The sequence below is a fragment of the Diabrotica undecimpunctata genome, chromosome 2 (assembly GCF_040954645.1).
Source record: "Diabrotica undecimpunctata isolate CICGRU chromosome 2, icDiaUnde3, whole genome shotgun sequence".
Taxonomy (NCBI): Eukaryota; Metazoa; Arthropoda; class Insecta; order Coleoptera; family Chrysomelidae; genus Diabrotica; species Diabrotica undecimpunctata.
This window is the reverse complement of record NC_092804.1, coordinates 37,112,268-37,128,781: the sequence shown is the minus strand read 5'-3', so window position 1 is coordinate 37,128,781 and position 16,514 is coordinate 37,112,268. Positions and strand designations below refer to the sequence as shown.

The 16,514-nt window shown below is 33.5% G+C and overlaps 1 protein-coding gene across 2 annotated transcripts in view; it reads right to left on the bottom strand.

Moving 5' to 3' along the window:
• Window positions 1–15,753, bottom strand: part of LOC140434416 (ubiquitin-protein ligase E3C) — a 40,567-nt gene extending 24,814 nt beyond the window's left edge. Inside the window, exons 1-7 of one of the 2 annotated variants that reach the window (XM_072522669.1) lie at window positions 15,506–15,753; window positions 15,227–15,357; window positions 14,099–14,284; window positions 7,486–7,690; window positions 5,432–5,749; window positions 4,960–5,257; window positions 3,538–3,722 (exon numbers count right to left, since the gene is read on the bottom strand). In XM_072522669.1, the coding sequence (XP_072378770.1) occupies window positions 3,538–3,722; window positions 4,960–5,257; window positions 5,432–5,749; window positions 7,486–7,690; window positions 14,099–14,284; window positions 15,227–15,357; window positions 15,506–15,509 (1,327 nt within the window). In that variant the 5' untranslated portion in view covers window positions 15,510–15,753. The remainder of the gene's footprint in view (window positions 1–3,537; window positions 3,723–4,959; window positions 5,258–5,431; window positions 5,750–7,485; window positions 7,691–14,098; window positions 14,285–15,226; window positions 15,358–15,505) is intronic. The other variant, XM_072522668.1, reaches the window with a different exon arrangement.
• Between the last annotated feature and the right edge of the window lie 761 nt (window positions 15,754–16,514).

Here is a 16,514-nt window from a genome sequence, read left to right as displayed (position 1 = left end):
GACGATATGCTGACGAGCTATTGCACTTGAAGGTGGAAGACTTGATAACTGCACTGGTTTGTTGAGTCTTGTTGATTTGATGAACTGGGTGTATCGAAAAGAGTCTATATCGTCTTCTGATGTTGGAGCATTATACGCTGCTAAGAAAATACGTACTCCATTTTCAAATAATTCTTGTACAGAGCAGTTTTTTGTTGAAATAGTTGAGGTGACTGATGTAAATGGTGATTTTTTTTCGAAAATTTTAATAAACGATATTATACCTTTCCTATAAATCGCTGAAGTCGTATCCCATCCACTAAACGCGTGTAAAAATAAGATGTGTTTCTTAGAATGAGGGTATTTATAATTAATATCTATAAATATAGTTTATTAAATAATAAATAATAAAAATTTAATGATAATAATAGTATTTTAAGTGAATAATTAACTATATAACTTATTATTTATTGAATCCTACTGGCTGACTTCGCGTTACCGTATACACAGGTAAGCCGTCCCCCACTCTTTGCGCTCTATCTTAAGAAGGGTTGAAGGTACATAAAAGTACTTGAGACAAAAATTGAAGAGAATTTTCCATTCTACAATTTTTCTTACCACCTTAAATGTCATAAAGTGTAAGGGAAACGAGATATTTGCAGAAAACTCATTTTCGTGACCTTTGACCTTTAATATCTTAAGTCGCGGACACGTGATTATATGAGACTTTTGAGGTAAGTTTTATACTATCAAAATAAAGACGTATGCAAATTTTCAGCTTATTATCTTTCATTCCGAGGTTTGCCCCCTTTTTTGCCTTATTTTACTGGATTACTTCAAGTTTCACTATATATTGGAATTATTTCAAAACAAGTATTCTGAGTGTGCTTTAGAAGCGAAAATAAAAAGGGTTCCTTAGAGACCCCTTGCCAGTTTATGTGAAATTTCGTCTCACTTTGTTTTGATTGTTATGTTGTTTTGTTGTGCTATTGTTTCTCAACGTTTCATCACTCAGTAATAACAACTGGAGAAAGAAAAAGTTTAATTTGTCGGTAATGACCGAAGATGAAATCCAAGAACTTTTGGACTCAGTTGAAATGGATTCGTCAGAAGGTGATTATAGCAATGATGATCCAGACATCGACTCAGATTACGAGCCGGATGAGATCGCTCCAGATGACATGATTACAGAGTGTATCCGTGAAATGCAAGCAGATGAAAAAAACGACTACTTTATTCAAAACGTGAACATGTCGCTAAATATCAGTGACATAGAAGCACCTGCTACATCATCAACAATGACAACGGCGGTGCAAATCGAAGCGGACGAATGTGTCGAATCTTTAGAAAAGGAGGAGGCTGGGCCGTCTACATCTATGAAAGCAATTCCATCTACTTCAGCCGCCGATGCCACACATGCTGCAAGTTTTAAGCCAACGAAACGACCCCGTTCGCCATTACCTATAATGGAAGATTCTGGTCCTTTGATCACGCCTTCTATTGGTGGTTTTACTGGGAGAGGTAATAACTATATATTCATACTTTAGCAATAGTGTACTATTTTTATTCTCAAATTAGCTATTCAGAGTATCAAAAAATATTTGAAACAATTTACCAATTTAACGTGGCGTAAGCGATCAATGCGATTGCGTGTAAACGAAGTAGCTTTCCAAGGAGTTGCACGGTTGCCATCGTCAATAAAAGAACTGAAAACACCACGAGTGGTGAGGAGATTCGGAAATTTATCGGAGCGTTGATGTACATATCGATACCCTAATCTCGAGAGCTACTGGAGAAAAACGCGTTCGCCCCCATCCAGAAGACAATGCCTGTAAAAAAGTTTATGGAAATAAAGAAACATTTATCGTTTCAAGATGAAGGGCAGAGCATTCGAAAAGGTCAGCCAGGTTATGGTCCACAAAGGTCAACAATCGTTTCGATTCGATTCCAAAGACGGCTAGATTGTGTGTTGATGAGCAGATGTGTTCGACCACACTCAAGGATCGTCTTCGTCAATTTATGCCAAATAAGCCGAACAAATGGGGCATCAAACTGTTTGTGCTTTGTGATTCTCAAGGTTACGCATATCGTTTTGAAATTTACAACGGTGCAGGCGACAATATAATCCTTCCTGGCGCACCCGATCTTGGAAGCACATCAAACGTTGTTGTACGTTTGTCACAGACCATATCCAGCTTTTCCTATCACATCCTTTACTTCGACAATTTCTATACGTCCTTACCTTTGTTAGTTTATTTACGTGCAAGAGAAATCTAGAGCCTTGGTACAATACGGGCAAATAGAATCCCAAACTGTAAGCTTCTGTTGGATAAGGATATCAAAGATGAAGAAAGAGGATATTCTGTTGAATATGTTGGATCTGCGTACGGTGTTGATTTCAGTACAATTTCATGAAAAGATACCAAGAACGTGCGGCTGGCATCGACTTACGTTGGTATTGAGCCGTTTTTGAGAGCAAATCCAAATCAACATATTGCAAAAATACCACAATATGATCGAAAGAAAAAGAAATATATCGAAGTCAACTGTCCGCAGATCATTCGCGAATACAACACACATATGGGAGGAGTCGATCTGATGGATGGATTGATGGGTCGCTACCATATTAGAGCGAAGACACGTAGTGCAATGGTTTTAATTTTCTACCACTTTATCGATATGGCTGCAACAAACGCTCATATTTTGTACCGTCGCATATATGCTGAAAAATGTAATGATTTGAGCAATATCTCAGCGTAACACGAAAAGTTGTTGCAGCTACCAGAATTCAGAGACCAAATTGCTGTTGCTCTCGTTGTATTCAGTGAAAAAGGTGTACTTGGCAGACCTTCAACATCAAAATTACATACCGCTTCGACGGTATTGATCACTATCCACTTTGGATCAACAAAGAGAGTGGTAAAAAAAATGTAAATTTTGCAAAGTGTCGAAAACTCAATGTGTGTGTAGCAAATGTTATCTTCATTTATGTTGTTCTACTGTTTTTATAATTATCACCATAAAAAATAGTGTACACACATTCTTGTCCGTTTGTTTTCAAGTTTATTTTAATAAAATCCATTCAAATGAACAAAATGCTATTTTTAACTTAAACCGGCAAGGGTCCCCTGAGGACCCGTTTACCTGTTTTTACCTGAAAGCCAAACAAAAATTGATCTTGAAAATAGCTTTTCTAGGTTTCTTAATACATTATTAAACTTGAAAACAATTCCCAAATAGAATAATTTTTAGAATCTTGCCAGTTAGAGGGTTAAGAACCTCCGCCAGTGGTATGGAGCTACTACTACCTAGGTCCACTGCAGATAAAGTAAAGGTAATGAAACTGGTCGCCAATACAGATGGAGGATAATTCATTTAAAACAGAAGAAGAATTTTTATACAGAAACGCCATATTCGCAATAATCCCACTTAATAACTATTCCATTTATTTCTATTTATTTAATTTCTTTTATATTTCTGCGCACAACAAACGCCAGCTTTCGCTTTATTATACAAAAGTATTAAAATAGTGTTAAAATAAAAAAAAATGTTACTTACCACTATCGGTTAGAGTTTCAGTATAGAAAGTAAACATATCACAGAAAACTGATAAAGTTGTATGGTATTCCCTCCAAGCTATGAATGAGGATATTTTGGTTTCAAATTGTCCTGTGTTGTTTTTGTTCAAATATGCCCAGAGCCGTTTTAAATATGTACTGCTAAGTCCAAATTTATACAGTAAACTAAAAATGTTTTAAGATTAATATTTGTTCGTTACTTTCAAACAAATTGGCTGTCTCAGAAGAGATTTTAGTTTTTAAATCAACAAAACTAGGTTTAAGAACCTGTTAGAAAAACATGTATTACTAAAATAGACACACAGAACATGCGGAGTTTATTTCTTGGCACACGTCGGTTAGATATTGACTATCTCACTTGTAGCAGTCTTACAATCTGGATCGCAAATTGAAAAAGCGTCGCTCACAAATATCCACTGAAATGTTGTTAATAGCGTTGCGGACAATCTTGGGGAAAACGAATATCACCAGTTTGTGAAATTAGTGTACCTGGACAGATTTCTGTCAGGGCGTTTCATGAAGTGTTCGCTGTGCATGAAGTCTTGCTGGAATCATGTGTTACCTAAATTATACGTTGGAAAATTAAAAAAAAACTTTGCCAAATCCGCAGTTGACGTGAGTCCCCTAGCAACTTAAAAAAATAAGGTCCGATGATCCCGGTGCAGATATCACTGTCTGTATGGTGGAATGAAGGTCACTTTTGTTGAATGCCACTGTTTCTGGTGTAGTTAGGTTGGTTTTACAGGACACCAGTAGCGATCATTACGCTTATTGACATCCATTAAGATGAAAGTAAGCCTCGTCACTGAAAATAATACCACCTAAGTCACCTTCATCCCAAAAACGAATCATCATCTCCGAAAAAGTTTTCCACTGTAAGTGGCCTTTTAAATATTGGCTTAACTCAATTTTATAGGGGTGAAAACTTAAGTCCTTTTTTAGAATATGCTGGATTTTGACAATAGACAAATTTGGCATTTGCCCATGTTTGCGAAGTGATCGCCGAGGATTACGATTCACATCATGTTGAACTCTTTCAATGTTGGGAACAGTTCGAATAGCTTTTGGTTTGCCTGGATGTATCACATCTGTAATAACTCCGTCTTCTCTACATTTCTTTACCCACACGTTCACTAACATCGCGGATGGTGCATCAACCACTCGTCTAATATTGTACTGCGCATAAAAAGCCACCGAGCAACTATATAAAAATCGTTCCATGCTTCATGTCCATTGTTTCATGGTAACTGAAATCCGCACGTGTCGTTTACACTGCCGAAGTACAGCTTCCATGGAATCTTGAACAGCATGGGCGTAAGGTAAGTTTAAATATTAAAATCTACTCTGAGACACCTTATACTTGTTTCAAGTTTACGAAACACGGGAAAAAATAGGTACTTACAGATATTTCCTCATAGAATCTTTGTAAACCAGTAACAAGTTGTGACACAAATTGGTAAAAGCCATCAACACACTTTCATCATGATTATGTTTCAAAAAGAAATTAATCCATTTTCTAACTTTATCTGATCTGTTTAATATTTTCAAATATTCCGAAAGTAGCAATCGTTTTTCTGTACTTAGTGGATCTTCTTCCTCTTCGTCATCGCTATCTTCAACTGTTAAATCGCAGGTCGGTTTTAGCTCATACAAATTAGCACTTAGCTTCGACAACACTTGTATACTGTCACTATTGGGTTCTACAAAAAAATTCTTTAAATCCAAATGGTGAGCCTCAACTACTACTAAGAGAGCTTGCACACGAGATCCAGTGTTTTTCATACCAGAAAATGTATGAAAACCATAAGGTTAAACAACACCCATAAATATAAAATAGATATAGTACATTTTAATATAACTGGAAAAACACTTACCATAATCATCAGGTTCCAATTCCAGCGTACAATAAAGCAAACTGTGACTTTTTCCAAAATGAAATCCGGTATTTAGATACCGGATTAACTTTTCAAATGGAAATTCTTTTCGTTGATTTCTTATGTATGGAACAAGAATATGCTTAACGTTATGAGTTAGCGATGGTATCAAGAAATTGGTACAAAATTCCGAGAGCACCAAATTACTTAAATAGTCACTTTCATGTATAAACTTGAATGGTTTTTGAATGAGAACAATGGTTTCTTGTAAATAGTTGTTGCTACTCTCCAAGAGTCTTTTAAGATGGCCATAGTAATCTGAAAATATATTCGAAGATTCAAACAATATAGAAACAAAAAATAAATAAATAAATGTTCAAAAAAAATTTTATTTCAAAATTTTTAGTAAAAATTATAAATAAAACACCCAAACGGGCTATAACACAAATACAGAACGTTTTCGGAATGTAAATTTCATCATCAGTGTAACCTGAAAGTAATTAATCACTTTAATTAAAAAGAACGTAAGATTTAGTCAACATTTTAAACACGTTCTTTTTAATTAAAGTGGTTAATTACTTTCAGGTTACACTGATGATGGAATTTACATTCCGAAAACGTTCTGTATTTGTGTTATAGCCCGTTTGGGTGTTTTATTTATAATTTTTACTAAAAATTTTGAAATAAAATTTTTTTTGTGATACATGGTATACAGCCAGCTACAGGAACTTAGTTTCCTAGTGGAAATAAATGTTCCTTTACCTTTCAGACTATTTCATTCTCTGGTTTTAACAAAGGCAAATTGAGAAAGAATGATATTTATAAATAAAAAAAAAACGCGAATGTAATTGTCATATATTTAGATCTAAGTATTATTGTATAAGTTTTATAAATCAAAAATATAAATTAAAGTGTACATACATTACACAAGAAAGTGGAACCAGAAATTATGGTTATCACGTACACTTGAATTAAAATATATCTTAATGCCAGTCATAATTTTTTATGAGGTCAAGAATCTATCAATGTGGCGCCAAAAGAAATTAACATTTATACCTCGTTTTTAAACTAGGAGTGATTCAAATTTACCGCGACGTAATACTTGTTTGTAATTGGTAAAGTTTAATCCACTAAATTATTGAATTTTGACATTATTGGCATTTAAAATGCATAGGTTAATTAGAATAGAATAATCATTCTCTCTCCTGTTGCCGACTAGAATGTAGCTTCGACTTTTTTAAATAATTTTAAACTGTTTGTCCTTGTTAAGTGTAGTGTTATGTTCAACTTTATGTTTAATCTTATGTTTATGACATTCTGGGATTGTTGGATAGCCCAAAATTGACGAAATGCCACTAAGGATGCTCTAGCGAGCGAAAGTACTTGGGCAAGATTTAATTAATAAAACTGTGCTCGATATCTGCCTTTATTTTATCAAAGTTCATTTATTCGATCATTCAACCTTATATCAAAAAAAATTATTTTTGTAACTGAAAAAAGTCGAATAATTCGAATTCAAATAATTTTTTCAAATATCCGTCATTTGTTTTTTTTTTTAAGAATTTTCAATTTTTCTGATAAACTATCACGTAAGGGCACTTCTTTTTTAAAACCCTTTACCAATTTTATATTTCAGATTTGCCGTTCCAGATATTAACTGTCAGCGATGGAGCAGTAATTTTTTAGACGAAAAATGTTTGACGCCTCCTAGATTTTTTTATGTAATAGTTTTAGTAATCGTTTTAATGGCTTTAAACCTTCTAGAATAATGACGAAAGTTTTATACCTCTATAAATATTGTGAAAAAACAGGAACAATGTTTTTTATAATAGCACTTAATTTAAAATTTAAAAAATCTTATTTTTTCTTTAAAAATTTTGTTTAATGATTTTAGAAATATTCAAAATTTGTTAAATTTATTCATCATAGAATTTATTCATCATATACATTTTCAATAATATTTATATAATTAGCGTTTTTATATAATTAGCCCATTTAACAGCATAGCGTTAAATCCAATTCAATCTACCTTTAGATAAAATAATATTACTTACCTTTGGATACAAGATAACTGAAAGTATCAGCATCAACTGTAAAAATATACAAGCATTTCATCAACACCATACTGTCTTGGTTATCTTTAATATTTTTCAGACATAAAAGCAGAAACCGTTTAATCAACCATGCAAACGATTTATCCGCATTTATTTGTTGAATAACGTCTGCTTGAATATTTAAAATTCTTTCCGCAATGCGAAGCTAAAAATCAAGAATTTGTAAAAATGGTGCTTACAAAGAAGAGAAACGGTACTCAAAACAATTATATTAACATTGACATATTGTACTAATGAAAATAGACACCCCTGTAAAGAAAATATTAAATATTAAAAATAAAAAGTCCAGATATGAAAATAATAAAATGAAAGGAACAGTAACGACAGAATACACAACTTTAATAAATTATGGAACAAATAATAACGGAACAAAGGAATTCTAATCCGATCAGTCAAAAGGATAAAGAAAAGAATCTCTTGTGGTATCCTACCTAATTTGGGCATAGACTACTTTGAAAAAAGAAGAAAACCTTTATTTCGTTATCCGACATACACTTCACTATGTGTGTTATGTTACAAATTGTAACATTAAATAAACCTCCAGCACGTTATGCAGTAGAAGAACCTACATACATTATACTGATGTTGTGCATCTTCCTCTAAACCAGTGCCAACTAAACCCTATTGAACTGATTTGAGCACAAGTTGAAAGACATTTTCTTCTTCTTGCAGTACCGTCTCCTATCGGAGGTTGGCTACCATCACAGCAATCTTTACTTTGTTGGCTGCAGCTCTGAACAACTGTATTGAACTGCACCCATACCACTCCCTTAAATTTCGCAACCAGGAAATCCTCCTACGTCCCACATTTCTCTTTCCCGAGATTTTTCCTTGGATTATGAGTCTAAGCAGAGAGTACTTTTCTCCTCTCATTATGTGTCCCAGATATTAAAGTTTTTTCGTTTGTATGGTTTTTATGACTTCGCATTCCTTCCCCATCTTCAGCAGAACATCTTGATTTGTTACTCTTTCTGTCCATGGTATTTTCCACATTCTCCTGTAACACCACATCTCGAATGCCTCAATGTTTTTGATGTTTATCTTTTTCAGTGTCCAGGCTTCCATGCCGTACAGCAGAACGGAGAAAACATAGCACCTTAACCTTCTCGTTCTTAAGTTTATATTTATGTCCCGGCTGCATAGGAACTTTTTCATTTTGACAAACGATTGTCTCGCTATCTCTATTCGCCTCTTGATTTCTCTTGTCTGGTCATTAGTATCAGTGAAGCAAACCCCTAAATATTTGTAGTGCGTGACTCTTTCAACTGGCTCATTATTTATGGTTAAATTCACATTGGTGTATAGCTTCTGTGTTACAATCATGAATTTAGTCTTTTTGATGTTCAGTTTTAGACCTTACTTATTGGTATGGGTGTATATGTTTTCCATCAAAAACTGTAAATTTGCTAGGTTATCTGTTACAATTCGCGTGTCATCACCGTATCGTATATTGTTAATTAACTCTCCGTTAATGTTCATACCAATGTTTTGCTCTAGGAGCGCTTCCTGAAAGACATATAGTTCGACATCTTCTTCTTCTTCTTCAAGTTCTGCTCCTATCGGAGATTGGAAATCATTCTGGCAATTATAATTTTGTTGGTTACGCGCCTGAATAGTTCAATTGAACTGCATCCAAACCATTCACGGAGATTGCGTAGCCACGAGATTTTACGTCTTCCTACGCTTCTTCTGCCTTTGATTTTACCCTGCATTATATTCCTTAGTAGTACGTATTTTTCACATCTCATGATGTGCCCCAAGTATTCCAATTTCCTGATTTTTATGGAATTTAAAACTTCGCATTGTTTTCCTAGTTGTTCGAGAACTTGTTTGTTTGTTTTGCGATCCATCCATAATATTTTCAAAATATGTCGGTAACACCACATTTTGTATGCTTCTAGGTTTTTAATGTTGGATTTTTAAGTGTCCAAGCTTCAACCCCACACAAAAGGGTAGAGAAAATATAACATCGATGGATTCTTATTCGGAGCGATATATTGATATCGCGATTACAAAAAAGTTTTCTCATTCTATTAAAAGTTGACCGTGCAATTTCAATGCGGCATCTTATTTCCTTTGCCTGATCAGTATCTTCTGTGATCCATGCTCCAAGGTATTTGTACGAAGATATTTGTTCAATTTCTATATTATCTAGTACTAGCTTAACTTTGATGTTTTGTGCTTTTGTAAATATCATGAACTTGGTTTTCTTCAAATTTATTTTTAGTCCATAATCGTTGCAATATATATTTAGTTGTTCAGCAAGGTGTTGCAGTTCTTCTAGTGTTCCTGCCAGAAGGACGGTGTCGTCAGCATATCTTATGTTATTAAGTGGCTCACCGTTTATTATAAGGCCCTCACTGACTTCGGCAAGCGCTAATTCTGAGATGGCTTCACTGTATAAATTGAATAACAATGGTGATAAAATACACCCTTGGCGGACCCCACGGCGAATCTGGGTATCCTCGGTTAGTTCATTTTCAACTTTCATTTTTGCTGTTTGGTTCCAATAGAGGTTACATATGATTCTAATGTCTCTATTGTCTATGTTTTTATTTAATAAAATTTCTTTAAGCTGACTATGCTGCACTCTGTCAAATGCCTTCTCAAAATCAATGAAACAGGCATATACTTCCTGATTTATATCTAAGCATCTTTGCGAAAGAACACTGACTGCAAACAGTGCATCTCGTGTTCCCAGTCCTTTCCTAAATCCCATTTGTGTATTACTTATGCCTTCATCTAATTTCTTGTGTATTCTATTGTGAATTAATTTTAAAAACAATTTCATTAAATGACTCATTAAGGCTATGGTGCGATGTTCATTGCACTCCTTTGCATTGGCTTTTTTGGGTAGCAGTATGAATATTGATTGGAGCCATTCTTTAGGTACTATACCTGTTCTATCTATGGTATTGAATAGATCCAAAAGAAGATCAATAGATTCAGTATTCACAATTTTGAGTAATTCGATAGGAACTTCATCAGGCCCGTGAGATTTACCACCTTTAGCTTGTTTCATTGCATATTCAATTTCTTCTCGTATAATGGCAGGCCCAGTATCATCCTTAAATTCTTTTAGTGCTTCTGTTCTCTCTTTGTCTTCAAAAAGTTGTGCTATATATTGTGTCCATCTCTGCATTTTTTTGTTTATACCTATTATAAGTGCACCACTTTCCACCATTTTCCATTCCTGTTAATTCTCTAATTCTTTTATGCATGTTAAAAAAGTCATATTTTTTTCTCAATTTCTTCTAGTTCTTGGCACTGCTCATGTAACATTCTCTCGTTAGCTTCTTTATTCTCTTTTTAATTAATCGATCAGTTTCATTATATTTAATTGGATTTTTTGTTTTGACTGATTTTCTTTCATTCATTAATAGTAGTATTTCTTCAGTCTTCAGTAGTTTGACATAATACATTTGAATTAAAAGATGTACAAGCATTGTTAGAAATTTTCCTATTACATCTGACAACGGAAAATTGGCAAACGGCGATTGAACATGCGTTAAAAGAAGAAGAAAAAATGTGGAATTTGTCAAAAATCTTGGATGTTGATAATAATTCAGTGCCACCGGTAATAATATCAGTAAATAATGACTCATTAATAGACTATTGATTATGTTTTAAAAAATAGGGCTAAAAGTAACTACAACGTTAAAGGAGTTTCATTGTTTCATATGGTCAATGGACCCACAAATAGGAAACACCGCGGAGTGCTACCATACTTATAGAGCTAGCTATATTGCTGAGATTTTTGCTCCAAAGTTTAAATAACATCAGGAACTACTTTCAATTTGTACGCCCGCTTAAAACAAAAACATGGTGTATCTTTTAATCAAGTAAGGAAAAGGAAAGACAGCGAGAATATGAACAAGAGTGAAGGTCATGCATCGAAGAGCAATGCAGTGGCTGATGAAGATAAAACTTAGAATGTAGATATATGTAATAGCGCAATGCCGCGTTTAAGTTAATGTTTTTATTTACCTGGATCAATTCCTTGTGGTTCGCTTTTTGGCCAATATCTCAGTTTTTCCGGAGGTGTGTTTTGAACTAGGGGATGATAGGTTAGTTTTTGGGGATTGTTTAATATTCCAATCAACAGCAATTAATTAGCAATAAAATATGCCGCCAAGATGGGTCTGTAACCCTTTTCATGGTCGAGATAAAGCTATGGCTATACTAGCTTTACCGTAATGCTTGCATAGCCATTGTTTCTCGGATTGCCAACGGTTGCAGGAATATATTGTTTCTTGGCTAAAAACTCCAACAATAAATAAGCAATGTATTTCTTGTGGCCCACTTTTCTAGTTTCATCGTTTTCGGCCGATATCTCGATTTTTCCAGGGATAAGTTTTGCGCTAGAAGATAATGGGGTAGTTTTTGAGGAATGTTCTCCTTCTTCTTCCTCTTTATAAGCAATTCTGTTTGTTCATTGGAAGGTTGTCACTCCGCCGTCGTCCGATACTTTGGCCGATTGGTGATATATCTTGCTATTTTCACGACACGGGTCTCCTCCATTCTGCTTATGTGGTTATTCCATTCTTTTTTTCTCTTTTGTGTCCATTGATTTATACACTGTACATTACATTTTCTTCTAATGTCTTCACTTCTCTTTCGATCTCTCAGCGTATTTCCTGTAATTCTTCTCAGTACTCTCATCTCTGCCGTTTCCAGTAGCCTTTGCGTTGTGACTGTGTCAGGTCTTGTTTCTGAGGCATATGACAATATTGGTCTTACACTGGCTTTATAAATTCTTGACTTCATCTTCATCTCAGTGTTAATGTGTCTATTTTGCCATATAGTGTTATTAAGCCATCCTGTCAGTCTATTTGCTTTTTGTACTTGATCTCTCACTTCTTTGCCCAGGTCTCCATAGCTGGACAGTGTAATTCCCAGGTATTTATTTCCATTACTTGTTCAATACTGATGCCATCAATTTCTATTTTACATCTGGATGGTTCTTTGCTGACTACTATTGTTTTAGTTTTCTGAGATGACATTGTCATATTAAATTCTTTTGCTCTCATGTTAAATCTGTCGACCAGTCAGATCTCATCCATGATTAAATTGAAGAGCATGGGGCTCAATGAGTCCCCTTGTCTCATTTCGCTGCCTATTTCTATAGGTTCTGTAAGTTGTCTATCTATTCTGCCTTCCATTTTGTTGTTTTGGTAGATGTTTTCAATAGTTTTTTATAATATTTAGGAGAACTTCTCTATTATACAGAAGAAGGATTACATCTTTCAGTTTTACCCTGTCAAACGCTTTCTTTAGTCAATCAGACACAGAAATGCTGGTCTATTATACTTTAGTTATTTCTCAGTAATTTGCTTTATAACGAATATTGCATCTCTACACGATCTTCCATTTCGAAAACCCTGTTGTTCATCTGCTAATCTTATCGTCTGAATTATTAGTACTTGTAAAATTTTAGTAGTAAGTTTTAGCGTAGTATCTACAAATTTATATATATACCTCTGTAGTTTTTTGGCTGTTTTTTATCTCCTTTTTTGAATAGTAAAATTAGTTCGCTCTTTCTCCATTTTCCGGTATTGTTTTATAATTTTATTAATTAATGTTGTTAATTGTTCTGTCATAGCTGCTCCACGAGGATTGTTCAGTATACAAATCAACAGCACGAGATATGGCCGAGATATGGCTATCGCTATGCTAGCTTTGCCATACAGTCAGCATAACCATTGTTTCTCGGAAACGGTTGCAGCAATAAATTGTTTCTTAGCGTATAAATTCGGCAATGAATTCGCAATCCATTCCTTGCGGGTTCCTTTTTGGTCGATATCTTGGTTTTCCGGGGTGTGTTTGTTGGTTAATATACCAATCACTAGCAATTAATTAGCAACAAAATATACCGCCAAGATGGGCCCTGTACCCTTTTCCTTTCCGAGATATAGCTATGGCTATGCCAGCTTTACCGTAAAGATAGCATACTCACTGTTTCTCGGAAACAGCTACAGCAATAAGTATTTTCTATCCGTAATAAATTATAGTGTTGGCCTGAATTCGGCCTAATCAAATGGATAAGCTAACTTTACAGACAACCAAACCTAAAAGAATTTTTTTACCACACTGTTGAATGTTTTTGTTATTTGGGTCCAGTCGAACAAATTTTGAGCTTAGCGAAGTATGGTATTGGAGCATTTATCTCTCAAGGTATCAAAGAGTAGGGCAATTTATGCGAGAAAAAAATTTACAACCACAATGGATCGTTTGACGCGTCCGACACGCGATACATCCCAATGTTTAACAAAAAAAATTACTACCATACGAGGCAACTGATTTTTACAGATTAGGTGGATGATTAGTGGTGTGCACAAAATGGATAAAGTTCAAATTGAATATATTGGGGAAAGTCTAGGCATGGAAAAATAAGAGGATATACTTATATATAGGTTAGGGATTGTTTAACATTCCCGGCACAACAGAAAAATCAAAAATTACATTATGTGAAATAATTAAAACAAAACAAGTCCCTTTGTTAAAACTTTAAATATAGTAAATATGCTTTAAGGGTAAAATAATGAATACTTACAAGCCTTTCTCGATCTTCTTTTGGGTAGTAAAAAAACAGTAACTTTGATAAAATAACTTGTATTCCTGCTGTGGTTTCAATTTCATCAAACAGTTGTCTTTCTTGGTCTTTTTTATGTTTTCTCACAATATAACTACGGATGTGAGATTGCAGCAATTCAGCACTTTGTAATTTGAGTCTTTGCTCCTAAAAATTATAAAATGTGAATTTCAGAGGTAAAATAGATATCAAAGATCTGGAATAAAAAACAAATAAAAAGAATAAAAAAGTGTGTAGTTAATACTTTCTTTAATTATTACAATCAATTTAACAATTGAATCCAAGGAATCTAGAACTGAATTAAACCAGTAAACTTCAAATATTCTAAGCTTTAAATTATTTGGAGAAAATTGAAAAATGTATTCATTGTTTATGGGATAAGGCCACTGTGGAATTTTCCAAAAATAATTTTTTAATGGCTTTAAAGATGCTTTAAACCTTCTAGAATAATGGCTTTATACCTCTATAAAAATTGTTTTTTGAAATTACAAACTGTTTACAGTACAAACTGTTTACAGTGTACATCTACTTCACATGCTGTGCTATTTTTATTTTAGGCAAAATTTCACCCCCATTTTGTTCTGAATTAATATTAACTTACTTCCAGATATCCCTGAAAATGATTAAAAATGTTCTGAAGTTAACTAATCCTTTTGTAATTTAAATATAGGAACTACAAAAAAGAAGTCTTTATACTTTCTTTTGAAATACAAGAAAACTCAGAAAAAGATGGTTGGATGACATGAAGTACATGAGATGGACACTGGAGATGTCTTATTGGATGTCTAACTAGGCAGATATCCAGGGTTACAGGTCCAAAAGAAGAAGACAAATAGCTATTATTGTTATTTTTAAGTACTGTTTTATATCAGACTGTTCATATCAATTGAAGTCAACTGCATAATCATTCTTAATATTATCTACCTTATAATTTTTGTTACTCACTTTAGCTGAAGAATGGGTAAAGACTTTGTAGTTTGCCAAAGTCTGTACAGGCAGTAATAAAAACATATTCTATATTTTATTAAATATTAAACATAAAAAATGATAAATTATTGGCACTTATTAAATATGTGCTAATATACTTACTTGCCGCTTTCTTCTTTCTTCATGAGTCTTCTGTAACAATACATCCTTTGTTAATTTTTTACTAGATCCAGATAAATTCTGTTCAGGCTTAGTCCTAGAAATGCCTTCAAAACTGTAATTTAACTTGAATGCTAAAAAATTTAAAATATTTGAATTAAACAATTAACAACATTTTTCTTTTTACTTTTTACTAACGGTTACTGTAAAACGATCAATCCTTCATTCGTTTACTATAAGATATTATAATATATGTAGAATTAATTAAATACTTATTCTTACCCATGTTTCCTTATTCTGATTTTTGTCAACTTTTTCCTTGGATGATTCTGACTTTCTTGATTCACTTGTCAAATAAAAGTCCTTTTAACAATAAACTTATTATTATATCTTTTGTTATATTACTTATTTAATACAAATAACTTTAATTTTATATAAGATTACAATACACGCACAATAATAAAGAAATCAATAAATTCCGTTTTCATATAAATCTAACTTGACTTAACAGCTGACTTTTGACAAATCATCTTGTCATGCTATGTCCTTCATCTTGGACCAGACGATCGCTGTAAAGTTGATTGCCTATATAAAGCACAAGATAATATAATTTGTTTTATTTGTTTCCATGGCGTATCTGTATGGGTCCCATCGAGCAAAAATTGTCTTTTTGCTCGATAATGGGTCCCCAGAATTTCTCTAGTCTCCCAGATTTTTCTAGTTTTTTTTTTCGATTTATCGAAGCGTATCGAGCTTCTTCAACTTTTACTTTTCTTTTTCTTTCATCTTAGAATCTCAATTGAGATAATAATTTCTGCCCATTCTCTAAAGAGTGATGATTGTGATTCTCTACAAAAAGTGTGATACACTACAAAAAAGTGACGTTATGGGAATGAAGGAGATATCTGATAGGAGATCGGTCTTTTTACAATTATGTTTCATGTCAAACCGTTCACTAGCAATTATTAAACGGTTTAAAATCTTTTATAGGTATCATTCTTTGACATCATTCGCTGGTAGCACGGTTTTGTCTGTATATCTGAAGTTGATCATACTTCATTGATCTTGCCATTGATTTATACATTTGTTGAATCTTATAGATCATGACTTCTCTGAATAATTTCAACGAATACCTGTTGAACTGTAAAGTAGTGTACAATTCTGTTAAATTGAAATTGTCTTGTTAAATTTCCTATAAAATATTAAGCGAATATCTTTGTAATTTTTTTCAGATTCTTCTAGTATCTGTGTTTTTTTTTGTTTTTTAATTTGTTCCCTTTTCGGCCTCAAC